The following is a 27,949-nucleotide window of genomic DNA, read 5'->3' on the forward strand; positions in this document are numbered from 1 at the left end:
TTTTTTTTTTTTTTTTTTTTGAGACAGAGTCTAGCTCTGTCATCCAGGCTGGAGTGCAGTGGCACAATCTCGGCTCACTGCAACCTCCACATCCTGAATTCAAGCAATTCTCTTGCCTCAGCCTCCTGAGTAGCTGGGATTACAGACGGCTGCCACCACACCCAGCTAATTTTTGTATTTTAAGTAGAGACAGGGTTTCACCATGTTGGCCAGGCTGGTCTGGAACTCCTGACCTCAAGTGATCCGCCCCCCTCAGCCTCTCAAAGTGCTAGGATTACAGGTGTGAGTCACCACACCTGGCCCCATTCATGTTTTTAATCAGGACAAGAATAATTATAACATCTTATTTATTTTTTGAGATAGGTCTTGCTCTGTCACCCAGGCTAGAGTGCAGTGGCACTCATAGTTCACAGCTCACTGTCGTCTTGACTTCCTGGGCCCAAGCGATCCTCCCACCTCAGCCTCCTCAGTAGCTGGGACCACAGGTGCATGCCACCATGCCCAGCTAGTTTTTGTATTTTCTGTAGAGACAGGGTCTCCCTATGTTGCCCAGGCTGCTCTCAAACTCCTAGGCTCAGGTGATCCCTCCAGCTCAGCCTCCCAAGTGCTGGGGTTACAGGCATAAGCCACCACCTCTGGCAATATATTTTATTTTATTTTTGCCAAATCACTTCTCACCTGATAAACCAATATTGAATCAAACTGATATGATGTACCTGTTGACATGGTGAAATGAAGATATAACATCACCTATGTAATATTCCTGATAAAAATGCAAACTTGAATCTTTTTTTTTTTTTTTGAGACAGAGTCTTGCTCTGTCATCCAGGATGGAGTGCAGTGGTGCCATCCTGGCTCACTGCAACCTCTGCCTCTTGGGCTCAAGTGATTCTCCTGCCCCAGCCTCCCAAGTAGCTGGGATTACAGATGTCTGCCACCACATCCAACTACATTTTTTGTATTTTTAGTAGAGACGGGGTTTCACCATGTTGGGCAGGGTTTTGAACTCCCGACCTCAAGTGATCCACCCACCTTGGCCTCCCAAAGTGCTGGGATTACAGGCGTGAGCCACTGCGCCCGGCCACTTGAATCTAATTATGAGGAAACAGACAAACCCCAACTGAGGGACAGTCTATGAAACAGTTTGTCTTTACTGTTCAGAAATGTCAATATTATGAAAGGCAAAGAAAAGCTGAAGAACTGCTCCAGATTAAAGGGACCAAAAGAGATGAGACAACTCAATGTGATGCCTTATTCTGGGTTGGATCCTGGATAAAAGAAAAAAATTTCTGTAAAGGATATCATTGGGTCAGTTGATGAGATTCTAGTATTGCTTATATATTAGATAATATTGTAGCAATGTTAAATTTTTTGAATTTGATAATTGGGGTTGTATAAGAAAAAATATAAAAAATGTAAGAGAATGTCCTTGTTTTTAGAAAATATATGCCTAAGTCTAAAGGGGATAAAAGGGAGAATCTCTTTAACTAATTCTGAAGCGGTTCAGGAAAAAATACACAGATAGCAAATGTGGATATAACCTGGACAAAGGTTATGCTTTTCATGCAGCTCTTTTCTACATTGGAAATTATTTCAAAACAAACAAACAAAAAAGCTAGCAAGCAGATAATACAGTACCTTTATTCTCCTTTAGGGAAAAATATGCTAGTCTTTCCCATGGCAGGTATCTCAAGTGAAAAGTAAAGTGCTTCACAGTGTTTTTCAAACAGTGCATCCTGACATTGTTTTTGGAATGTTCCAATACACATCCTACACAAGTGAAATAGAAAATCAGAGCATTTTTCATTATTATATGAAAACATAGATGTGCGCGTCCTGGATTATAGTGTTCAATGCATTTCTCACTGTGTATTGCAGTTTTTTAAGAACAATTTTGAGAGCCCCTATAATAGGGTGACCCATATTGCAATCTACCAAGACAGATCCGGTCCGAGCCTGTTCTACTGGCATAGTTCATGGCAAACCCATTCATTCTCAAAAGTGTCCCAATTTGGATTATAAATTATAGTCACTCTTATTTTAAGCCAGAATTCCTTTTTGTAACAGAATACGGTATGGATAAATGTGCATGGTACTGCCAAAACACTTCAGCTTTTTCTGTACTTTTTTTTTATATGGAGAACGAATTTGCACATTATTTATATGATTGAAAATTATTTTTAAAAAGTTATCTTTACATACTCATACTGTATTATCTTGTTATCCATCCCTTGGGATTATAATGAACTAGATAATAAGGGTATTAAATTTTCTTTATTTTCTATTACACAGAGAATACTACTTTTAGAGTGAACTTCATTCCCAAAAGAGAGCTTTTATAAATGGAAAAACACCTAAATATAGCTTGTAAATAAAATACAAACTCCATTGAATTTTAATATTAACTTATAAAATACAATTGTGCTGTAAAGCAACTGGATAAACACATTAGCTTTTAAAATATTATCTAAGTCTTGTTTTTAGGGGAGAATTTGGTAGATTACTACATATTAAGGATCTTTTAACCGATTAATTTCCTTTATATTTACCTTCTAATGCCCAGACATCTACCCAATGACAATCATTTGACTGCACATATACTTCCTTTGGGCAATGAAGACTTATTTTGGTTTCCAAAATATCTTTTCTGACAGTACTTAAGTAGCATGTTATGTGATCATAGCTAGGAGGCACTGGGTTTTGCTTTACCCTACAGCTAACAGCCACCATCACCACGATACGTCATCACAAGATAAAAACAAAGGCTTTCCAAGTTTAAAAGCAAAACAATCCCAAAATTGTGCTTAGAAGAACTCAGCTGCCAAGTCGCTGGTGTACATACTTCCAAGTTAAATCCTGCATCAAACTAAAAGAAGGGAAACACAATCAAAAGTGGTTCTATCAGTTGCTGTTAAACACTTGAGCACCTAAAGGCAGGACAGAGAGGTTTGGTTTTTGATAAATTTTTGTAACTTTAGTTTTCCCTCAAAATCAAATTTGTCAGGCTCTTATTCAGCACTGGAAACTAGGATGCAAATTGCATTGGGGTCATTTTTTGGGAATGAAAGGGATGTTTTAATTCTGCATCGTTTCACAGACCTAAAACCCAGAGATGAATATCGGGTACCAAATGCAACCCAACCAAAGGTGTGAAGAGTTCTATGTGCATGATGTTCCCTTTATATTCAGGGGATTTCCAGTGTTTTTAACTTGGAGGGAAGGAATTAGGATTGTCCTATTGTCCTCTAAACCTGTTGGCAGAAGAGTTAGTGCAATGATCAACTAAGCCAGTGACAGGGTGGCTAATTTGGGATTAGAAATGGCTCAGGAAGGGTTGTTGTTTTCCTCAGACCTTTTTTTTTTTTTTTCTTTTTTCTTTCTTTTTTTTTTTTTTTTTTTTGAGACGAAGTCTCACCCTGTTGCCCCGGCTGGAGTGCAGTGACGTGATCTCAGCTCACCAAAACCCTCGCCTCCCGGATTCAAGTGATTCTCCTGCCTCAGCCTCCCAGGTAGCTGGGATTACAGGCGTGTGCCACCACGCCCAGCTAATTTTTTTTTAAATTTTTAGTAGAGACAGTGTTTCACTATGTTGGCCAGGCTGGTCTCGAACTCCTGACCTTGTGATCTGCCTGCCTCAGATTCCCGAAGTGCTGGGATTACAAGCACGAGCCACCGTGCCTGGCCTTGTTCTCAGACCTTTTAAGTTTTTCAGTATAAAATGAATTCAATCCACATAGGCCATACTATATAGATAGTATTAATAAGTGAATTTGAATTTCAGAAGATAAGCTGTCACATTACAAACTAGTTTCAAATAGTCTTACAGAAAATTTTGGGTCAATAGCTTGCATAACCTTTCACACTATCAGAATTAACTACATTTTACAAGCTACCTTCCAACCCATAGCCATATGGTCATACACAGTTGCAATAAGTGCACATACAATTTGGGGTTCATCTTTTACCAATTAAAAGTTAAGGAAGCAAGGATCTTGTTAAAATTCAGGGGTTTTTGGGAGGCCGAGACGGGCGGATCACGAGGTCAGGAGATCCAGACCATCCTGGCTAACACCGTGAAACCCCGTCTCTACTAAAAAATACAAAAAACTAGCTGGGCGAGGTGGCGGGCGCCTGTAGTCCCAGCTACTCGGGAGACTGAGGCAGGAGAATGGCGTGAACCTGGGAGGCGGAGCTTGCAGTGAGCTGAGATCCAGCCACTGCACTCCAGCCTGGGCGACAGAGCGAGACTCCGTCTCAAAAAAAAAAAAAAAAAAAAAAAAAAAATTCAGGGGTTTTTCTCTCTACCTATTTTATATAATGATATAATGGGCACCTGGTATGTGTGGGCAGCTTTTCATATAACTTCAAACAAGAAAGTAGCCTTTATACAAGTCTATCTTTATTTGTAAAAAATAACATACAACTAAAGCTAATTTGATTTTTAAAATCAAAGTTCATTTAGTGATAATGTACACTTTATAAAATTGTAGTAAAATACTGACATTTGATAGTTATAAACAAAGTATCATTCATGTAAAAATCATGTTATAGCATGTAAAATTTAATTAGAAAATTCATAGCTCACAAAAGTACATATATTTTGTTGATAGCTCGAGAACATTATCATAAATTTACTTAAGATACAGAACAAAATTCACAGTGAGGCTTGACATTTAGTACTATAAAATTTTATGCTGGATCCACTGATACTTTTGTTAATAAGGTGCACTTGAAATAATTGATTGAGACAACCAATGAGCTGATATTTTATCGTATAACCAGGATCTATTGGTTTTACAGTATGTCTAGTAATCAATTATTTCACCAATAATTTAAGAGTCAGAGATCTAGTTGAAAATACTATTGACAGATACCCTTAACACGATAATTAAAATAAAAAGCACTAGCAGCTTTGATTTCCATTTCCATGAACGTGTACAAGATAAATCTGTATTTCAGTTAAAATTTGTACAAAAAGTCAAGCCCTGAAGTAGTTTTTCCCCCAAAAGTTCTGATGTTAAAACTTTAAAAAAAAAAGAGAGGTAGTGTGTAAAAATATTTTTACTTAAAATGTTGAACCCCTGCACCACTTATATTATAAATGAAAGTTAACCTTCTACATACTAACATTATTTTGCCATTCAAGAGTCACATTTATAAGACTCACAGAATGTTAAAGCCGGAATGTCATTAAAAATAGTATATAAATGGAAGAACTTCGGTGATTTCAACAAAAAGTACATCGTATTACATAGTGTTGTGTAGTCAGTTAATAGTTTACTGATAATATGCTTAGTGGTAATGTGAACAAAATACATTGAAGTATTCTGAGTCAAGCGATATTCATGTAATCAAGACTTCTTCATATATTTTACCATATAGAGAAAACATCCTTCAAAACGGAGTCATTTGAATCTTCATTGTTTTAATAGCACACAATTGTTAAAAAGATATGCATACTAGCCCTACCATAAAGTTAATTAATAAATAACTCTCCATAAGCCATAGGGAACTTATGTACTTCATAATATTTTTAGTTTCTATATACAAGCATACCATTGTGCTTGTGCACATTGTACAATAAAATCAGGCAAGGAATTAAAGTTAGCAGCCTTACTCTTAGCTTGTTCTAAGTGGATGCACTGGAAAGTAATAAATAGCCTCATAAAATTAACAGTGATAAACTCTACCTGTCACAGGTGAATACTATGTAGTTTTCATAAAGTGTAGGCAGTGTTTCTAGAAATCCCATGAAGGAAAACCCAATTTTTTTTTTTTTTTTTTTTTTTTGGTATAAAAAGTGCACAAGTTTGTCCTATGTGTTAAAACCTCTTAATTTGGATGCATTTTTTATCCAAAATGATGCATACTTGAATGCATTAAAAGCACACCAACAAAAATACACACACTAACAACAAAATGAATGATTTCAAATGAGACTGGCAATGGGAACAAGAACAGGTTAAAGGAGAGACTTCCATGTTTCCAAAGTCAAGAGAACTGCCTTTTAAAACATAAATTATAGCCATACAGAATTAATTTGCAAATATGAAAGCTATAGGAAGGACAAACACCAACTTGAACAACTGTTGCAGAGTTTCATAACTCAAGAAAAGACAGCTTCCTGGCTGGGCACGGTGGCTCATGCCTGCAATCCAGCACTTTGGGCGGCCGAGATGGGCAGATCATTTGAGGTCAGGAATTCGAGATCTGCCTGACTAACATGGTGAAACCCCGTCTCTACTAAAAATACAAAAAAATAAGCCGGACGTGTTGGCACACACCTGTAATCTCAGTTACTCAGGAGGCTGAGGCAGAAGAACTGCTTGAATCTGGGAGCTGAGATTGCACCACTGCACTCCAGCCTGGGCGACAGAGACAAAAAAAAAAAAAAAAAAAAAGAGAGCTTCCTGAGCTTTATAACATGGGAAGCAACTCCTAAAAACAGCCACGTGGTTTGATTCTTAGAAACTGGAAATGCACTTGAGAACATCATTTGTTACAATTTATTAGAGAGGAACATTAAAAAAACAAAAATCAAAATAGGCTGGGCATGGTGGCTGTAATCCTAGCACTTTGGGAAGCCGAGGCAGGACTGCTTGAGCCCAGGAGTTCAAGATCAGCTTGGGCAACATGGCAAAACTCTGTCTCTACAAAAAATACAAAAAGTAGCCAGGTGTCGTGGTATGTGCCTGTGGTCCCAGCTACTCAGGAGGCTGAGGTGGGAGGATTGCTTGAGCCCAGGAGGTTGAGGCTGCAGTGAGCTGTGATCATGCCACTGCACTCCAGCTTGGGCAACAGAGTGAGATCCAGTCACTAAAAAAATAAAAAATAAAAAAAAAAATAAAATATTGGTAACATAAGACCTTTAAGAGCTGAGGTCCCCAGTGTACCAAAAGAGAGAATCAGACTTCACATTAGAATTTTAAAAATACAGTTAAAGGAAAAATTAACTGGGCTCTGCACAGCAGGTTAAATATGCAACCACTTCCAACAGAAATGATCTAGTCTTCTCGCATAGTTCCAAGAATGTGCTTTAACATCTGATTCTCCACAAACAAAAAAGTAAAAGCACGTAACTTCATCAGCAAAGGCCCCTTTGTTTTGGACTTAAATTCACCTCTGATCCACCAAAGTTTGTATTAACAATTATCAGACTACTACTTTAATAATATTGTAAGCCTGCAACGTTACTCGTCTCATGCCTATTCCACGTCACTGGTCAGAGGTATATATGCTTTTAAACTAGCCAAATGTACAAGTTCTCATGGCATCCTCACTCTGAAAACATTCAAACAATGGTTTCATAATGTTATGATTGTTCCATCTTCTTCTAAGAGTTTTTGATCTGGAGCATGTGTTTCAAATTCCGTGTTTGAGCCACTTGCTATGGGTGCTAAGCTCACTTCATTAGAGGGAATAAAGCCATTCTGTCCAGACTCAAAGCTTAGCTCTATCTGTGTTAATGACTCCAGGCTCTCGGTATTAGGAACAGCTTTTGGAATCTGCTGTGGCACTCCATTGTCTTCAATGATAATGTCATCTTCATCGCTGTCTTCATCCTCTGGCTCACAGCTTGGTTCAATGTGCTGTGGGGAGCCAAGAAGGCTGTTATCGGTAGACTGGCCAGAACTGCCAGAAGTCCGACTGTTCCTCACAACATTATTCCTCTGGTTTGCCGGTCTCACTGTTATGATGAGGTTACGGCTATTTGCAATCATCATGTCTGTTACTTGATCAAGGCTCTTCCCTGAAACTTCTATGCCATTAACTTCTAAAACTTCATCATTAACAGCTAATAGTCCTGTACTTTGAGCCAGACCTCCTGGGACAAGCCTGGATATAAAGATCCCTGGAACCTTTTCCAAGCCATGTGGTGTTACCCTGACACTGGAGCCATCCCGGATGTAGAATCCTAGGGGTTTCTCAGTGCCATATTTGTAAAGACGTACCCTACGATGTGTTTCTGGAAGAATATCCACGTCTATAATAGAAGACACAGGTCTAAAGTCTTGGGGCATACTAATGACTATATGTGGCTTTTTTCTATGGTTGTCAGGACGCAATACGTTGGTTAAAACATTCTTCTTCTTTATTAGCGTGTCTGTACCAAAGGCACTGTAGTCTGCTTCTTCTGTTTAAAAATAAAACAAAATAATTATAGAAATGCTGTAAAAATATCTATTCACTTGCGGCAGAATCTGTACAGAAAGGATAACTCAAAATATATTTGGTATATAAACAAACTAGCTAATAAGCTTATTTGCTAATCAGATCATAATCTAATACAGTAGTAAAATGCCATACCAGAAAAAACCACTAGGTGGCCATCTCAAATACACATCACAAAATAAACCAATGTTGAAGTTAAATTTGATAGAGCTCAATCACTATTAAACATTAAATATGGCAAATGAAATTATGATAGATCTTACATATTCTTTTTTTTTTTCTTTGAGATGGTCTCGCTCTGTCGCCCAGGCTGAGTACAGTGGCGTGACCTTGGCTCACAGCAACCTCTGCCTCCTGGGTTCAAGCAATTCTCCTGCCTCACCCTCCCGAGTAGCTGGAACTACAGGTGTGTGCTACCAGGCCTGGCTAATTTTTTTTGTATTTTTAGTACAGACAGGCTTTCACCGTGTTAGCCAGGATGGTCTCGATCTCCTGACCTCGTGATCCGCCCACCTCGGCCTCCCGAAGTGCTGGAATTACAGGCGTGAGCCACCGCACCTAGCCAGATCTTACATATTCTTAAATATCATTAAATATATATGTATTTTTCCTTTTTTTAAAATAGGGTCTTGCTGTATTGCCCAGGCTGGTTTTGAACTCCTGGCCTCAGGAGATCCTCTCACCTCACCCTCTCAATGTGCTAGGAGTACAGGTGAGAGCTACTGTGTCTGGCCTTAAAACATGATTTTAAACCAGCTTTTTTTTGTTTTTTTTTTTGAGACGGAGTCTTGCTCTGTCGCCCAGGCTGGAGTGCAGTGGCCGGATCTCAGCTCACTGCAAGCTCCGCTTCCCAGGTTCACGCCATTCTCCTGCCTCAGTCTCCCGTGTAGCTGGGACTACAGGTGCCTGCCACCTCGCCCAGCTAGTTTTTTGTATTTTTTAGTAGAGACGGGGTTTCACCGTGTTAGCCAGGATGGTCTCGATCTCCTGACCTCGTGATCCGCCCATCTTGGCCTCCCAAAGTGCTGGGATTACAGGCTTGAGCCACCGCGCCTGGCCAAACCAGCTTCTTAAAATACATTTTTCCTTCATTTGTTTAAAAAACTTGTAATGTGGTTGGGCGCGGTGCCTCACGCCTACAATCCCAGTACTTCTCTGGGAGGCCATGGTGGGTGGATCACTTGAGCCCAGCCTGGGCAACAGCGTGAGACCCTGTCTTTACAAAAAGTAAAAAAAATTAGCCAGGTGTGGTAGTGTCTGCCTGTAGTCCCAGCTTCTTGGGAGACTGAGATAGGAGGATGGCTTCACTCCAGGATTCAGGTCTACAGTGCACTATGATCACCGTACTCCAGCCTGGGTGACAAAACAAAAACACGCCTGCAATTTACATGTTTATCATATGCAACTCAAAGACTTAAAATGGGATATCTGATTCTCAAAGTAAATCAAGAGAGTAAAATCATAAACCAGTATCAGAGGCTGAGTGGGCAGATAATGTAATTGATGCTGGTGCATATCAAACACACACTTAGGAATTTTGGTCTTTTGCTGATAAACACTCTCCCTCAGTTTTCTGGGGGAGTTCTTTTTTGTTGCTATTGTTTGAGACAGAGTCTTGCTCTGTCATCCTGGCTGGAGTACAGAGGCATGATCTCAGCTTACTGCAACCTCCGCCTCCCAGGTTCAAGCGATTCTCCTGCCTTAGCCTCCCAAGTGGCTGGGATTACAGGCATGTGCCACCATGCCCAGCTAATTTTTGTATTTTCAGTAGAGATGGGGTTTCACCATGTTGGCCAGGTTGGTCTTGATTGAACTCCTGACCTCAGATGATCCACCTGCCTCAGCTTCCCAAAGTGCTGGGATTACAGGCGTGAGCCACTTGCCCAGCAGGAATTCTTGATCTCTCATGTTCATTTTGAAAGAAGCAAAGGTAGAGTTTTAACTTTTTTCTTTACTGTGTGAAAAACTATGCATAAAGTGCAATGATATTTTGTCCTCAGTGGTGGTGACACAGACAATAGGAAGTAGTAGGACTCTGGCAAACTGGAGAGCTCCTGCCTCATTTAGATGGCATAGCTGCTTCTCAGTTCCTGGCAGATTTTCTTCATGCCAGAAAGTCTTGCTTTTAGGCAAAATCTTCCCCTCTTTAAATACTGCCACCTAATTAAACAAGAAACTAAAAGGGAAAACAGCACACCTAACACCAGATATGGTTAAATTTATATGGCTGAAGGAAGATAGTCTATAAACAAAACATTTCATCAGAGAATGAGAGGTAAAAGGGAAAATGAAACTAGCAGCAGAAACAAAAGTTAAAATAGTATTTTCAAAAATAACTACAACGAGGATAAACTAAAAAGTGAAATTTACATGAATTAAAAAAAAAAAAACTTCAATAATGCCTCTCCCTGGTTTTCTAGGGGCTAGGCAAAAAAAGAAAAAAAGAAAAAAAGAAAGAAAAGAAAACAAACAAACAAACAAAAAATAAATGGCTTCCCTCCTCCACAAAAGAAATAGTTGAAAATCCTAGTCTCAACTGCTGCCACAGAAAACACCAATCTCACCATCTTGCATTTGTATAGTGCTTCAATTCATATTCTCTTGCTTAATCCTGAACCCCCTCATTGCTAAACTATTATCATCTTCACTTTATAACCAAGAAATTAAGGGTACAACGTTAAGTTATAGAGAAAGAACTAGAGTCCAGGTTTTCTTACTAGACTAGTATCTTCCAAGTCACAATAATGAATGCCAAGTATCAATTATGTCAGAGCACAGGGAGCTTTAGTATTCTTTTCTGATGCTGCGTGAACACTTTTCAAAACCTGGTTTCAGATAAATATATAAGGTTAGGGGTACCCTATTTTTTTGGCATTTTTTCCCCCTTGTGGACACTTGTCATCATTTATAAAGTATTTGCACTGGGCTCTTACAGAGACAGAAATGTATTTATAATATGGCTTTGGATATAAATTCATTGGTACAACAATCTTTTTGGCAAAAAAACCTATCAAGAATAGTCTTCTGGTAATGTGTTTTCTCAAAATCATACACATTTCTGTTTTAAAACAATCAATAAGGAAAGCCTACATAACATTTATAAGGGAAATTCCAGACCGTACAAACTGGGAACAATATTAAGTTGCCTACATACCTACTCATGGGAAACCTAACCAAAAAAACCCCAAATCTGCATAATTTGGCATCACATCCAGACTCCATCTGAATGCTCTCTGCTAAATTCTCAAAAGCAATATGCCCCAGTACAAAGCCACCTTTGTTCTCCCATCTAGCTAATCAGTTTCCAGGCACTGGGAAAGAAAATATTTTGGCAGAAAGCCAGGGTTCAGGATGTTAAAGTGTAAAGGTGAATGTCCACAAGGAATTGGAGTTGACTTTCTACCTGAATACTATCAGAGCATTAAACTCAGAATGAGATGAAAAGTTTGAAAACTTGAGCATAGCCATTGTCCATTTGTATAATTTCACTTATGCAACAGTACACGATATAGGCTGATACAGCAGCACCACATTTATCCCAAGCCTTTTCTTCAGTCAATGATCTCGGCTAACTGAACAGACAAGGATCCACCTAGAAGGCCTCTAGTCAAGCTGGATGTCTTACTTTCTTACACACATATAGTGGCTGTTCTTCACTCACCCTGCAGGGCCTCCCTCTGAACCTCTTACTCTTTAAACATTAATTCTGAAAAGCCTAGTAATCTCATTCCTTTGCTCATAGAGGGTCATAAACCACACATTCAGAGCAAAGGGTAAGGATCCACTTGTGGGTGGCAGGCAGATATAAGACATAAAAGCTTTACAGTGAGTAAAAAGCAAATCTAGAAGAAAAAAACTTCTACATAAGCTCCATCAGCATCCCCATACAGTAACAAAACAGCAACCGTTATAGTACAGTCATCAACAAAGTTCAAGATTATGCCCCATTTGAAGTTCAGAGGAAGAAATCAAATAATGAAATAATTTTTTAAAATGTTCTAATCCAAGGGTTGACAGCCGTTTTCTGTCAAGAGTCAGACAGTAAATGTCTAGGTATTACAGGCCATATAATCCCTCTTGTAAAAGCAACCACAGACAATCCATAAAAGAATATGTGGCCAGGCATGATGGCTCATCCCTGTAATCCCAGCACTTTGGGAGGCCGAGGTGAGAGGGCTGCTTGAGCTTAGCAGTTCAAGACCAGCCTGGGTAACATAGCAGGACCCTGTCTCTACAAAAAAAAATTTAAAAATTAGCCGAGTCGGGCGCGATGGCTCATGCCTGTAATCCCAGCACTTTGGGAGGCCAAGGCGGGTGGATCACGAGGTCAGGAGATCGAGACCATCCTGGCTAATACGGTGAAACCCCGTCTCTACTAAAAATACAAAAAATTAGCTGGGCATGGTGGCGGGCGCCTGTGGTCCCAGCTACTCGGGAGGCTGAGGCAGGAGAATGGCGTGAACCCAGGAGGCGGAGCTTGCAGTGAGCCAAGATCGTGCCAGTGCACTCCAGCCTGGGTGAGAGCAAGACTCCAACTCAAAAAAAAAAAAATTAGCCGGGCATGGTGGTCTGTGCCTGTAGTTCAAGCTACTTGGGAGGCTGAAGTGGGAGGATCACTTAAGCCTGAGAGGTCGAAGTTGAAGTAAGCTAAGATGGCACCACTACACTCCAAAACAGGCAATAGTGAGACCCTGTTTCGAGAAAATTTTATATGCAAAAACAGCCGGCAGGCCTTAGTTTCCCAACTCTTGCTCTAATATAAAATGGTTAAGTGAGATAGATCTGGTAACGTTTTTTTCTGAGACGGAGTTTCGCTCTGGAGTGTAGTGACACAATCTCGGCTGTGTCACTGCATGATCTCGGCTGAGTGCAGTGACAATATCCAGAAGAGGGAGGGCCAGACAAAGAAATCCAATACAGCTAGAACACAGGGTGAAAAGTGGGAGGGAGGGAGGGAGGAAGGGAAGGAGGGAGGAGTCAGGAGCTGAGTCAGAGGCAGCCAGGGGCCAAACAGACAAACAGGGCCTCCTAGGAAGTACCAAGGTTTACAGACTTTAGCCTAAGGGCAAAGGGAAGAAAACCAAGGATTTTAAGGGAAGACAGAGATGGTAAGCTCATTTGGTTTTTCTACAAAGCTCACCCTGGCTGCAAGTTGGAGAAGCATGTGAGGGGGAGGACAAGAAGCTACTGTAGCCAGCGCAGTGGCTCACACCTGTAATCCCAGCACTTTGGCAGGCCGAGGCTGGGGATCACCCAAGGTCGGGAGTTCGTGACCAGCCTGACCAACATGGAGAAACCCCATCTCTACTAAAAATACACAATTAGCCAGGCATGATGGCGCATGCCTGTAATCCCAGCCACTCAGGAGGATGAGGCAGGAGACTCACTTGAACCCAGGAGGTGGAGGTTGTGGTGAGCTGAGATCACGCCACTGCACTCTAGCCTGGGCAACAAGAGCGAGACTGCTTCTCAGAAAAAACAAACAAAACAAAAGCAGCAGTTACTTCAGTAAATTAGGATAGCACCTGGCCTGGAGCAGAGGACGTAGAAATGGGGAAACAAATCTGCAAAATAACTAGAACACAGTTTTAACAGGCTTGGTGACTGACTAAAAAATAGGTATGTGTCAAAGGTGACACCCAGGTTTCTGTTGTGAATAACTGGTGTCACATACTGAGATGTTACTCCACGATTTCTTTTCTTTTTTTCTTTTTTGAGACAGAGTCTCGCTCTGTCACCCAGGCTGGAGTGCAGTGGCGCGATCTCGGCTCACTGCAAGCTCTGCCTCCCGGGTTCGCGCCATTCTCCTGCCTCAGCCTCCCAAGTAGCTGAGACTACAGGTGTCCACCACCACGCCCAGCTAATGTTTTGTATTTTTAGTGGAGACACCCTGTCCCAGGATGGTCTTGATGTCCTGACTTCATGATCCACCCGCCTCGGCCTCCCAAAGTGCTGGGATTACAGGCCACAATTTATTTTTTTCATTTCTGGGATGTATCTTTTGTTAAAACTACAATTTACAATTCACTACTAAAATGTATGTTCCTTAGACAATTTTAAACTAAACTCTGATTCGTAAAAATGTAACCTTAAAAAACATTTACAAAATAATGTCCAATGCACAAAGTCTAAGAGATGATTTAGATGCCCAGTTACCAGTATCTGGGCCACAAAATCGTGCCTGTGTGAGGGCATGCCCTACGTGAGACCAAGTTTAAAGCAAAGCCTTTCTAGTGTTTCCAACAAAACTAGAATAAATTGAAGAGTTAAACATATGCGTCTGGTGTCAATCAAAAATAGACTGTGTTATAGCAAGAAGTCTGGATGTAGAGATTCTGACTAGATCTGGAGAGGGGTCTGCTGTAGCACCTCAACAGATCCTCCACCTGGCTGATTATCAGGACTGGCTGGGAAGCTTTTAAAAATACACATTTCCCTGGCTGAATTCCAAACTGACAGGAATGACCTGAGTATTTTTAAAAGGCGCAAGCTTTAAACATTTAAAAAAAATTTTTGGTGCACAGCAATAACCTCAACAATGACAGCGGAAAAGTCTATTCTGTACCTTCTCTTCCCCGTCTCCTGAATCAATTAGGATAAACTCTAATACTCTTAACAGGGAATGGCGGATTGGGATCCTCCTCATGAAAATAACTTTTAAGATACCAGGTTTCTTCTGTTCTGTTTTTGCTCCCATGATAACTGCTCTAGGAATAGAGTATGGGATTTTTCTTCTAACAATAAATTGTTATAAAAATTTTTCAAGATATCCAACAACACTATCTTAAACTTCAGACTATAAAGTAGTTCACATATTGAATTGTAAGCTTTCACTTTAAAGGAATTTTAGTAGAGTATCAGATGTTAAAAGATCACACAGTTTTAAATTTTTAAATGGTTTTGCAATTTGCTTTTCAAAAATCACTTGGGAGCCAGGTGTGGTGGCTCATATGTGTAAACCCAGCACTATGGGAGGCTGAGGCGGGTGGATCACCTGAGGTCAGGAGTTTGAGACCAACCTGGCTAACATGGTGAAACCCTGTCTCTACTAAAAATACAAAAATTAGCCAGGCATGGTGGCACACACTTGTAGTCCCAGCTACTTGGGAGGCTGAGGCAGGAGAATCGCTTGAGCCCGGGAGGTAGAGGCTGCAGTGAGTGGAAATCACACCACTGCACTCTAGCCTGAGTGACAGAGTTAAGACTCTGTCTCAAAATAAATAAATAAATAAATAAAATAAAATAATTGGGGCCAGGCACGGTGGTTCCCACCTGTAATCCCAGCACTTTGGGAGGCCAAGGTAGGTGGATCACTTGAGGTCAGGAGTTTGAGACCAGCCTGGCCAACATGGCAAAACTCTGTCTCTACTAAAAATACAAAAATTAGCTGGGCGTGGTGGCATGCACCTGTAGTCCCAGCTACTCGGGAAGCTGAGGCACAAGAACCCAGGAGGTGGAGGTTGCAGTGAGCCAAGGTCACGCCCCTGCTGCATTCCAGCCTGGGCGACAGAGTAAGACTTAAAAAAAAAAAAAAAAAAAAAACACTCGGTACATATTAAGTGTAACTTCTGCCTTATTGATGCCTAATTGAAATCAAAAAGCAAAGAAAACAGAAAATGTGCTGTATTCAAGCAGTAAAATGTAACTATACTTAATGTCATATTTTATATTAGTTTCTTGAGTTAAATGTTCATTAAGGTTTACAAAAAATCAGATTTCTAGTTAAGCATCGGCTCAACTTTGCTTAAAAGAAAGAGTGCATACATTATAGTAAACTAAGTAAGTCTGCCAGATTTAGATGCTGGGACCTGATGGTAAACAAGACAGACAGGAAACAAGTTAACATATTCTTAAATAAGATACTTCCAGGTCTTCAGAGGATGATGTGGTAAAGGTGGGAGGGTGGAGGGCTTTAGTTAGGGTAGTCAGATGAGACTCCTCTGACAAAGTTATCTGAGCTAAGTAGGAGGAGGCAGAAGTGGGAAGAGCTGAGGGTGAAGTGTCCTTAAGAATAACCAAGCATAAGAGCACAGAAACAGAAACAAGGTCACAGCTGGGTGCAGTGGCTCACGCCTGTAATCCCAGAACACTGCGAGGTCAAGATGGGTGGATCACCTGAGGTCAGGAGTTTGAGACCAGCCTGGCCAACACGGTGAAACCCCATCTCTACTAAAAATACAAAAATTAGCAAGTCATGGTGGCGCGCACCTGTAGTCTCAGCTACTCAGGAGGCTGAGGCAGGACAATAACTTGGATCTGGGAGGCAGAGGTTGCAGTGAGCCGAGATTGTGCCATTGCACTCCAGCCTGGGTGACAGAGCAAGACTCCATCTCAAAAAAAAAAAAAAAAGAAAAAGAAAAAGAAAAGCTCACCAAGTCTGAGGAACAGGGAGGAAGCCAATGTGCCTGACTGGGATGAGGGAGTGAGAGAATGAGGGAAGATGAGGTTGGGAAGTCCAAATCAGAAGGGATTTTATTCTGGTTGCAATGGGAAATCATCAGAGGGTTTTAAGCAGGAATGAACTGACTACCTACTTTCATTTTTGCTGAACTCATATTTGTATTACATTTATATTTTTAAAATATAAAATATTTCTGTTGAATTGCCTATTTCTAAATCAAATTCTAAGAGTTATCAATTATATAGGACATTTTACCTCTACTATTAATACACAGAAAGCATTTGCACATAGAAACGTATTTCTAAGTTGTAATTCCTATGACAATAAAAACCGTCAAAAGTCTCAATAAAAATTACACCATCAATAAATAAAAACCAAAAAAGGAAATAAAACATAACCACCCTTAAAAGATGTTAGGATTAATTCCATAATCATGCAAGGGTATAATTCCATTAACAAAACATGTGGTGGTATAACCCAACTGTCATAATCTTTCTAAGGGGATAATCCAACAAAAGTGTGTCAGATGGCAATACTTTAAAAACCCGCTCTATATCTGAATGCACATTCCAAACAGCAACTAACTTTTTAACAAAAATTACAACTGCTAACAAGAAAGGCCTATTATTCAACCATAATTATTTAAATTCTTCCTCCTTTTCCAGCACTCTATATATAGCTTTCCAAGGTTCTATCCATGGTCTTCATCTCAGGTGGCCTTTATGTTTACTCCCAAAATTTTAACTATCACTTTTCGAAAAGCTTGCAAATCTAACTAGTTTTTGGATTTCTACCCTGAACTCTTGTCTACCATTTCCAATCTCCTGCATGATTGGTTAAGTTTATTTGTCCTAACACAAAACTCATAATTTTCTTTTCCAAATCAATCTACTCTGCTTGTTCATGACACTGTCCCAGCTGTCAGACTCAAACCATCAAGGTATGCTCTGCTGGACTCTCCACTGCAAAGCAGCCAGTGAGTGCAATGACTCCCAAGTATTTCCCCTCCTATCTTCCCACCACTGCCTCCTCCCCCTGGGCCCCGCTTCCCTCCTCTCTACTTCTGGGCCAGTCTCCTCACTTCTTTACCACCTGCTCCTGGCTCTCTACTGTAAGGCTGCTGCCCACTCCAATTCATCCTGAACAGCCAACTGAATCTTCTAAGATCATATTCTCATTATATCGCACCCCTGTTAATTACCTACAAGATCCATCTCAGGAGACTTTAGGAACATTAATTTGTGTGTGAAAGTATTTTGTAAAATAGTCAAGTGATATAGGCAGAGGTTATCCTTGGAGGTTTATTTTGTTGGTGGACTTTAGTTCCTGAAACCCAGGAAAGCAAAGATACATAATCAGTGGAATTCCAGAGCCCTGGGAGTGGTCTAATGCTTATCAACTGATTAGAAATAGTTTTCACCTTCAAAGGTAATCCCTACCCATTCTCTCAAGCTACTTTCTTTTTTAAAAAAATTTTTTGAGAAGGAGTCTAGCTCTGTCACCGAGACTGGAGTGCAGTGGTGCGATCTCGGCTCACTGCAACTTCCGCCTCCTGGCTGATTCTCCTGCCTCAGCCTCCTGATAGCTGGGATTACAGGCATGCGCCACCACGCCCAGCTAATTTTTGTATTTTTAGTAGAGACGGGGTTTCACCATGTTGGCCATGCTAGTCACGAACTCCTGACCTCAGATGATCTGCCTACCTCAGTCTCCCAAAGTGCTGGGATTATCACGTGAGCCACCATGCCTGGCTGCTCTCAAGCTCCTTTCTGGGTTGGCTTATAAATACTGTAAGTCTTTAATTTATCCCAATATTAGGCTCAATGCTCTCATGCTGGCTTCCCAAACCACTTCATTTACAATAAAGGAATAAATGGTACATACCATAATAAACCCTACCCTGCCCATCTGCAGACACACATACATACACACACAGAGGCTACGAGGTTAAAAAAAAAAGTTTTAGGACTCAAAATACATTTGAAAATTCTTGGCTGAGCATGGTGGCTCATACCTGTAATCCCAGCACTTCTAGAGAGGTGGGGACTGGAGGATCACAGGAGACCAGGAGTTTGAGAAGAGTTTGGGCAACATAGTAAGACCCAGTCTTGGCCGGGCGCGGTGGCTCAAGCCTGTAATCCCAGCACTTTGGGAGGCCGAGGCGGGTGGATCACAAGGTCAGGAGATCGAGACTATCCTGGCTAACATGGTGAAACCCCGTCTCTACTAAAAATACAAAAAACTAGCCGGGCGCGGTAGCGGGCGCCTGTAGTCCCAGCTACTTGGGAGGCTGAGGCGGGAGAATGGCGTGAACCAGGGGGGCGGAGCTTGCAGTGAGCCGAGATCGCGCCACTGTACTCCAGCCTGGGAGACACAGTGAGACTCCGTCTCAAAAAAAAAAAAAAAAAAAAAAAAAAAAAAAAAAACATAGTAAGACCCAGTCTTTACAAAAAAAGAAAGAAAGAAAGAAAATTATTGCCAAATACCGATTTCAATTTTTTTGGAAGACTAATTAATATCCGTGTTTACATCCCTCCATAATAGTAACTTCCCACCTCATTTTCCATATAATTAACTAGTTTTATACGATTTCTTTAAAAAGTATCCTAAAAGTAAAAGAAAATATTTACTGGGTGCCTACTATAAGCCAGGGCACTGCACTTAGCTCATTTAATCCTCATAGTAATTCTACAATATATTATAATCTTTCTATAGGTGCAGACATTGAGACTCAGGAAGATTAAATGGCTTTGTTTCTGGTATTTATTAACTGATAAATATAGCCCTTGAAAGTTGGTTGCCACCAAAAATCAGGAATGCTTCAGATTCCAAAGTCACACTCTTTTCACATTTTTCTGAATGGAGAATAATCCATTTGATAAAGTGAAGATTCAATAAATTCCCAATATTCAGTAAATTCCCAATTTCTACTTAAGGAAAAATAAAACCAAAGAGGTTAACACAAAAGTAACTAGAAATATAAATTTTCTAAAGTACACTTAGTGAAGCATAAAGATATTAATTAAACCAACAATATCACAAATGTTTTAACCTACGTGTTAGTTAACAGAAGAAGAAGATTCACACAAAATGTTTATTCACTAAGTTTGTGGCAAAGTCTGGGTATCCTTTCAGTGGGGAAAATACATTATTTCTATTTCTAACACAATTTTTCTGAACAGTGATACTTACCCTTCTTTTGTATAAATATCCTAAGCAGTGGATTGGCCGTTGAAACAGCTTTGTGATAATTATCATCATTATTTATAGGTAGTAAGTCTCCATGGATGTCTGCATAGCCTACCAAAACGTCAACATTGGGGATCTTATGAACATGTTGTAGTAATCCATAAAACTCCTCAAATTTTCCAGGTTTTGATCTTTCCAGCGAAAACCGACGAAATTCAGCTCCAAACTATAAACATAACAAACATATTACTTATAAAAAAAAAAAAAAAGGTAAAAGGACCCAATTTGAAAAGGCATGCAATAGAAAAATTAACGAGTAGAGCAAGTATTTTTAATTAAGGAAAGAAGATTGTCTACTGTCAGGAACCTTACTATCAGGGATTTTAAAAAGCCTAAGAAAGGCATAAGAATGTGCCTCCTGACTGCTGTGTCTCTGAAGAGCATTCCTTTCAAGAGAGGCAGGCTCGACTCAATCCCTGGGGTACCTAGGCGTTACTGCGGACTGTTCTGCATAGTGACTCAGCTCAAACCCTGTCTGGAGCCCAGACTCTGATGACAATGCTCTCCTTACTTGCATCATGGGGTACCAAAGACTTGTCCAAGTCTTTATTTCGACCAAAGGAAAGCATTTAAGTGTCCTCCCCCATAAATGGAACTAGGATTTCATGGGATGTGGTAAGAATCAACAGCAAAATATACAAAAAGAACTGTGAGCTACGTAGCATTAAGGTATGATCTTCCCTATGTTAACGCAGAAAAAAGAAGCTTTAGTAATACATCAAATGTATGTCCTATAACTATCCAATTAACACACAAAGTGTTTATGTGTTTGGCACAGTGCTAGGCCCTAGAAAGCCTTGAGCCTGCTCCAGAAGCTCACCAATTAGTGGGTAAAGAGAATAATTACTTCAGGGAGGTATTAAGAGATCACATAAATGGGGCAGAAGGGGGAGGAGGACAGCCTCTATCATGCCCAATACTTATGTTCACAGTTCTGATTCTCAGTCTGTTTCCCTACACCTCTGTTTTCCCAATGTCAAATAATTAAAAGTGACTCTTATTCAACACTAAGAACTGAGGCCGGGCATGATGGCTCACATCTGTAATCCCAACACTTTGGGAGGCTGAGGTGGGAGGATCATAAGGTCAGGAGTTCGAAACCAGCCTAGCCAACATGGCAAAACCCATCTCTACTAAAAATACAAAAATTAGCCAGATGTGGTGGCACATGCCTGTAGTCCCAGCTATGCAGGAGGCTGAGGCAGGAGAATCTCTTGAATCTGGGAGGCAGAGGTTGCAGTGAGCCAAGATCGCGCCACTGCACTCCAGCCTGGGCGACAGAGCAAGACTCCGTCTCAAAAAAGAAAAAAAAAAAAAAAAACCAAAACACTAAGGACTGGCTCCATCCAGTCCATAATAAACAGGATTTATAACTTACTGTGGGAATAGCATGACATTTCCTCAAACGTGGAAACCTAAGAAAAGTTAATCAGCCTTCTTCAAAAAGTGTCCCAGTCATATAAGTTTGAGAAATGCTACATAATTATGCTCTTGGGAATCACTGTGGAGACCAGCACTTTAAAGGCTCATTTAAGCCCTATGTTGATTTTTTAAAATATTTAAACAAACATTTGCCAAATGTGTTTAACCACACTGAACTCATATTTCCTCCATGTATCTATTACTAGCAAGAAATACTAATATAAAAATATTATGTCCCAGAGAAAAAAAGAGAAATACTAACGTACTGTTGGGGCAGCCTTAAGTATCATGTTGAGAAAGCCCCATCATAATAATTTGAGTTTACAAATATGTCAATTCATTTACCCAAAGGCCCCATGGGACATCTGGATTCACTGGTTTTGCTCTATCTAAAGTTCATCTGCCCTGCTTACACCCATACTCCTCAGTGGTTTTAAAATCAAAACTCACTAAAAACACCTCTTACTTCTAACAAAAAGTTAAAATAGTTCCCAAAACACATTCCTGAAACATAAACACTAACATCTGTCAAGAAAATAAGGTGAGTCATACCTAAGGCTCTCAAAAAGTTTAGTCACACCTTCACATTTCGAAGTAAATAAAAACTCAGGGAACACCCTTCATATCAGAGTTAGTCTTATGATGTTATCTAAAGTCACAGTTTCTCTTCCATTTTCTTTATTCTGGTATCACAACATGAAGTTGCTAGTGCTTTCTGATTCATCTACAGGGTTTATCACTTCCCTGATGTATGAATGGGAATAACACCTGATCATTTAACATTTTAGGGCTTCAATGTTTTTGTTAAAGCTTTTGGATGAAATTTCTTCGCTCAAGATTTTCTCTTGCTTAACTGTTATGATAAAAACAATAAAAAATTGTATGGCTTCATGGTATATGTGCACTTTTGCCAATGCTGGCATGGGAAAAAAAACCAAGAGAAATTGTTATGCTTCTTGTAACACAACAATAGGATTAAGAGACCTTTTTACATGAACAAAAACACTGAGAGACAAAATTAAGATTCAATCAGCAATTATTCACTATGTGAACCATTTACAACTGTTTTATCGCCTAATCTAGTTTGCCCTAGTCATCCAGAATGCATATGGACTCCCTTCCCCCAGTGTCTGTTGGTACATTCTAGAAATGCAAACTTAATTTTCATAGTCTATTTCCCTATGAATAATAATTAGGAAATTTTATGACTTAAAGACTGTTCCAGGGTTATTAAAGGACATCACCATGATTATTAAGAATCTTCCCAACCCTAGAGATACAATTAGGAAGATAAATCAGTTACCAAAGAAAAGTCACATACTAGCTGGTACCACAAATTGAACTATAGGTATATTTACATTCTTCATTCTTTTATTATCATTACTATTTTTCCCTTCCACGTGTGAAGATAATAATGTTGACACTACTGCTTTATTGCATTTTTTTATTTTTTTGAGATAGAGTCTCCCTCTGTCACCCAGGCTGGAGTGCAGTGGCTCAATCTCGGCTCACTGCAACCTCCACCTCCCAGGCTCAAGCAATTCTCCTGCCTCAGCCTCCAGAGTAGCTGGGATTATAGGCATGCGCCACCACACCCAGCTAATTTTTACATTTTTAGTAGATACAGGGTTTCACCGTGTTGGCCAGGCTGGTCTTGAACTCAAGACCTCAGGTGATCTACCTGCCTTTTCCTCCCAAAGTGCTAGGATTACAGGTGTGAGCCACCGTGCCTGGCCAACACTACTGCTTTACATGAAGAAAAAGAGATCCTAAAAATGGACCGGAACCCAGTGTGGTGGCTAACACCTGTAATCCCAACACTGTGGGAGGCCTAGGTGGGCATATCACTTGAGAACAGGAGTTAGAGACCAGCATGACCAACATGGCAAAACCCTGTCTCTAAAAAGATTAAAAAATTAAAAATAGTAAAACAAAAATGGACCAGCTAGGTGCAGTAGCTCACACCTGTAGTCCCAGTACTTTGAGAGGTGGACGCAGGCGGATCACTTGAGCTCACATGTTCAAGATCAGCCTGGGCAACATGGAGAGACCCCGTCTCTACAAAATAAATAAATAAAAATAAGCTGGGTGTAGTGACGCACGCCTATAGTCTTGCTACTCAGGAGGCTGAAATGGGAGAATCGCTTGAGCTCAGGAGGTTAAGGCTGCAGTGAGCCGAGATCATGTCATTGTACTCCAGCCCCGGTGACAGAGCAAGATCTTGTCTCAAAAACAAAACAAAACAAAAAGGACCTGCACACTACCTAGTTTTGGTTATAAACTCTTAGCAATCAGTTTCGTAAAAAGCTGTGATATCACTAAAGCAATGTCAAAGAAAATACTGTTTCAAAAATCTGTCCAAATATTTTTTAAATATGTATCAGCAATATATATTTGAAACATATAAGGTGTCACAGACACATTAGAAACACTCCTTGCCTATTTGTCAACAGCTAGAATAGTGGGACCGACTTCATTCAGCACATGTTCCTAGAATCAGTGCATGATTCTATTTAAAAGACACAGTTCACTAAAAGCGCAGTATGGCAGTTCAAATATACAACATGTAGTTTAGAAGTAAGTGAAAGATTCACAAGTCAGTTGACAAGAGAAAGGCAAAAAGCCTGAAATTCCAGTTTTAAAGCACTCAAGGTTTTCTTAGTACTAGAGATAAATTACTATTTGATTGTACTTATCAGTATACTTAGAATTCCTACTCATTTTTTTCTATGGAAAAAAATTAAAGACTTGCTACCAAGATTAGTGCTATAAACTTAAAATTTTAAGATGATGCAATATCACAAGTGTTTTTCTTTCCATAACCTCAACACCCACAAATCCAAACTAGACTTATAACAGAAATGCCGTAAGAAGGTTCAACCACTGGGCATGGAACCACTACTGCCACTATACACCGCTAGTGGAAAAGCTCTGCTATATATTTTGGGTCATCTTAACGCTATAGCTCAAGCAAGTCACTTCAATTTGCTATGCTGTGCACAGAGGACACATGGACGTGCACATTCCTTAAATTGCTATAACTACACTTCTATTCTTACTAATTCTGAAACTAGTGCCAATCCTCATATGAGTTAAGTGCCAAATCTTTTTTTTTTTTTTTTTTTTGAGATGGAGTTTTGCGCTTGTTGCCCAGCCTGGAGTGCAATGGTGCGAACTTGGCTCACTGCAACCTCCACCTCCTGGGTTCAAGCGATTCTCCTGCCTCAGCCTCTCAAGTAGCTGGAATTACAGGCATGTGCCACCACGGCCGGCTAATTTTTTGTATTTTTAGTAGAGATGGGGTTTCACCATGTTAGCCAGGCTGGTCTGGAACTCCTGACCTCAGGTGATCCACACGCCTTGGCCTCCCAAAGTGCTGAGGTTACAGGCGTGAGCCACCGGCGTCCTGCCTCAAATCGCATTTTTTTAATGATGTTACAAACGAATGTAGATTTTCTCGATGTGATTCTCAGTTACAGAAACTTAACAGAACTTGGCTTATCAACCCTAGACAATAAAACTATTCTACCCAGACGCTCTAGGAAGCTTTCCTCACTCCACTGGACCTCACTCAAATCACTCCTTCATTTTACATACTCCTTGGTAGTCTTACAATCTACGATGCTCCATTACATTTTTTTAACTGATGTACTTTCAATTTTCTCCTTTTCTGTGTTTTGGCCTTCTCAATTCTATTTTAAATGTTCTCAGGGCCCAGCCAGTGTCCTGTTTTGTATTCTGCAGTGCCTAAAAGTTATTGTTAAAAAGGCATGAAGGCTTTGCAAAAAGCAGCTTGGGGAAGTCATAACCTTTCTGAGCCTCAGTCTTCTCAGAGAATTGGACTGGATTATCTAAGCTCCTTTTAACTCTTTAACTCAAGAAACGCTTGCTGAAAATGTTCCCGTGGCTGCCCATCACCTTCAAATTCCACCTCAAAACCCCCTTTGGAAGGCATTCCCTAACTAATCCCTCCCTACAGACTACCCTGCTCACCGAGCCTTGAGACTTAGAAATTCAGTGAATACCGCAGTAATCAGCAGCAGACTGGCATACCGTTGGTCAAGGGGAAAAGTACTTGATGTGAGTAGGTAGCAGGATGGAATGAAAAGAGCATCTAGACTCAAACTGTAAAGTGCTACTCCAACGTAAGGTGATAGTGCTAATTTTACAGATTAAATGCAAAGTTAGTGCTAGAAAGAGCGCCAGCAGGAAGCAAAGCGAACTTTTAAAGGGTTGTTTAGTTCACTGGGCTCTCTCCTTCGCCGCTCGATGCGCCCCTGAACCACAGAAAGTGGGAACAACGGGGTGGTCCAGGGCCCACACTCACAGCCCAGCAGGCAGGATTCTCCTACACCTTTTGAGCCGCCTCGCATTCCACTCAGTGTGTGCCATCCTCGGGTATACCTTGGCCCCTACTCCCGTCCGTGAACACGGGAATGAGATTTACGGAATGAGATTAAATGCTGGACTAGGTCTTCTTCCTGCCGGGGCCAGGGGCGGACACTAGCGCCCCCCGATCCCCGCCGCCCCCTCCTTGGCAAGTTTATTACCCACAGTCTCCCGCCCGCACCGTCCAGAACCCGGGGCAGCTCTGCCCGTCGCCTCCCACAGCGCTTCGAGCCTGGCCCAGCCTCTCCCAGGCCCCGGCCCCCCAGGCCCGCCGCTCCGCCCAGCCCGGGCCCCGCGCACCTTGCTCTTCACCTCCATGGTGCCCAGGCAGCCGCTGCCCGCCCCGTGCCGGTGGCTGCGGTTCATGCTGAGCGCCGAACTCCGCGACGGCCTCCTCCGGTCGGGCGGTCCCTCAGGAGCGCGGGGAGCGAGTGCGCGACCGGAGGTCTCGGAAAGCGGCTGCGGCCCGGGCGCCTCCTCACAAGCACCTGCAGAGGGGGCGGCCGCAGCTCCTGCGTCTGCACTGAGCTCCACTCCGCCAGCTACTCACACAGCGGGACCGAGGGTCGGACTGGCGGCGCGGCAGGCGGGGAGGCAGCTCCCTCCCTCCGGGCCCCGGCGGCGACGGCGACAGCGCTGGAGGAGGAGGAGGGGGCGGAGCGGAGGCCACAGGCGCCGCAACCTCTCTCTCGGCCACCTCCCCCGCGAGCCCGCGCGCGCGCACCCGAGGCAGCCACAGCCGCGGCGCGCGCGCGCGCTCACCTGCAGCTGCCGAAGCTGCCGCAATCGCTCGCGCTCCGCCCACACCCAATAGGAAGCGCGCACCTGCGCCCGCGGCGCCAACCAATCGATACACGCCTCGCGCGGTGCGTGGGCGGGCCTCCTCCTCAAAAACCCCGCCTACCACCGCACCATTGGTCCTGCGCTACGAGGGAGGGGCGGGATCACCTGAAGCCATGGACCTCCGCCCCGCATCAAGCCGGAGAGACAGAAGGCGCATGCGCGGGTTCTGGAGTTTCCGCCCCGGGAAGGCACGCGGGGAGGCCTGCCGGAAGCGCGAGCGCACCTGAAGAAGGGCTCGGCTGGGTGGGCCTTTTGCGCACGCGCGGGTGCGCGCCTCGTTGCCCGGCGCCGCCGGGGGCTCGCGCCGCTTGGCGCGCGCCAGTCACAGGCACTGCCCGGGGATGGGATGCGCCGCGCGACCGATTGCAGAGGCGGCGCGGGGCTGTTCGGTTCCCGCCGGTCACCCCCACCGCTTCCAATTTGGGATGCTGCAGCCCCCAACGACGCCCCTCCACTGCCCCTTATCGTCGCTTAGGCGTCCCGCTGCAACTCTTGGTTACAAAATTCAAGTTTTCCCGCCTCTGCAGCAGTTGCTGGGGGAGAAGCTTAGGCCTCTCTTGGCTTGATTTTATCCGAAGAGACACCCTGCACACCCTAAGTCCGTCAGGTCGAAAGGGAAGGAAAGTGGGCTGAGGCGCGGGAAGGCTCCTTGCAGGCCCAGCCTCTACTCCGGTCTTTCAGGGCTTTTTTTTTTTTTTTTTTTCTTTAAACCTATTAAGTCTTCCTCTTCCCTTCTCCCGCCATTCCTTGGCCATTCGCTGTTTCTACAAATGACAGCCTCTAGGTTGTGTTCGTTTCCCGGAGTGACCAAGCTGTGTCCCAGAGCAACAAGACGCTGAATCCTCCTCTCTGAACGTCCCAAAGCCCGGCCTCTCTTCACACAGACCCTGTTGGTCATGGAGAGGCGAGGAGAAGACTGAAGATTTTGGCTGGAGGAGATTCCCAGGTCCCAAGGGCTCCCTGTGGGACCTGGGAATCCAAGAGCTGTTGAAACCTGCAAGCCAGGAAGGGGGCTGGGGAAATGGAGGTGGAGGGGCAGGTCCAACCTGAGATGTGGCAAGAAGAGTGGTTAGGATACCTTCCTCCCCTCATCTCCCTTCCCACCCTGGATGCCTCCTACCACTTGTACCCCTGTTTCCCAGCACTTGTGACAAGTTCCAGGTTTCCCATTTTTGTGTGCATCTGAGTTTTGTGAGTAATCCGCCTCCAGCCTAGAATGAAAGCTCCCAAAGGCAGGGACCGCTTGTGCTTTGCTGGCCTTGAGTAGCGCAGAACCTGGCTCCTAGCGGGTCCTCAGATGTGTCTTTGCTGGGTGCTGCAGCTGAGGGTGTCCGTTCTGCAGGCTCTTTGCCTCACCTGGGTTCAAAGGTGAGAAGCTCATTTTATTCCCCCCCTGGAGGATTTAGGTCACCAGACGTTTATGGGGGAATTTAAGGTTTTTCTGGCCACCTGTGGCAGCACAGGTGGAAAGGA

General features: G+C 42.3%; 1 protein-coding gene across 1 annotated transcript; it reads right to left on the minus strand.

Annotated features, from left to right (window-relative positions):
• Window positions 1-6,852: 6,852 nt before the first annotated feature.
• PARD6B (par-6 family cell polarity regulator beta) lies at window positions 6,853-26,488 on the minus strand. The gene is made up of 3 exons (XM_025399623.1): window positions 25,934-26,488; window positions 19,766-19,988; window positions 6,853-8,134 (listed from the first exon to the last, which is right to left on the minus strand). Exons 1-3 carry the CDS (start codon window positions 25,997-25,999, stop codon window positions 7,305-7,307), a joined length of 1,119 nt encoding a protein of 372 aa, XP_025255408.1. The 5' UTR covers window positions 26,000-26,488; the 3' UTR covers window positions 6,853-7,304.
• Window positions 26,489-27,949: the final 1,461 nt, after the last annotated feature.

Source organism: Theropithecus gelada, chromosome 10 (genome assembly GCF_003255815.1).
Source record: "Theropithecus gelada isolate Dixy chromosome 10, Tgel_1.0, whole genome shotgun sequence".
Taxonomy (NCBI): Eukaryota; Metazoa; Chordata; class Mammalia; order Primates; family Cercopithecidae; genus Theropithecus; species Theropithecus gelada.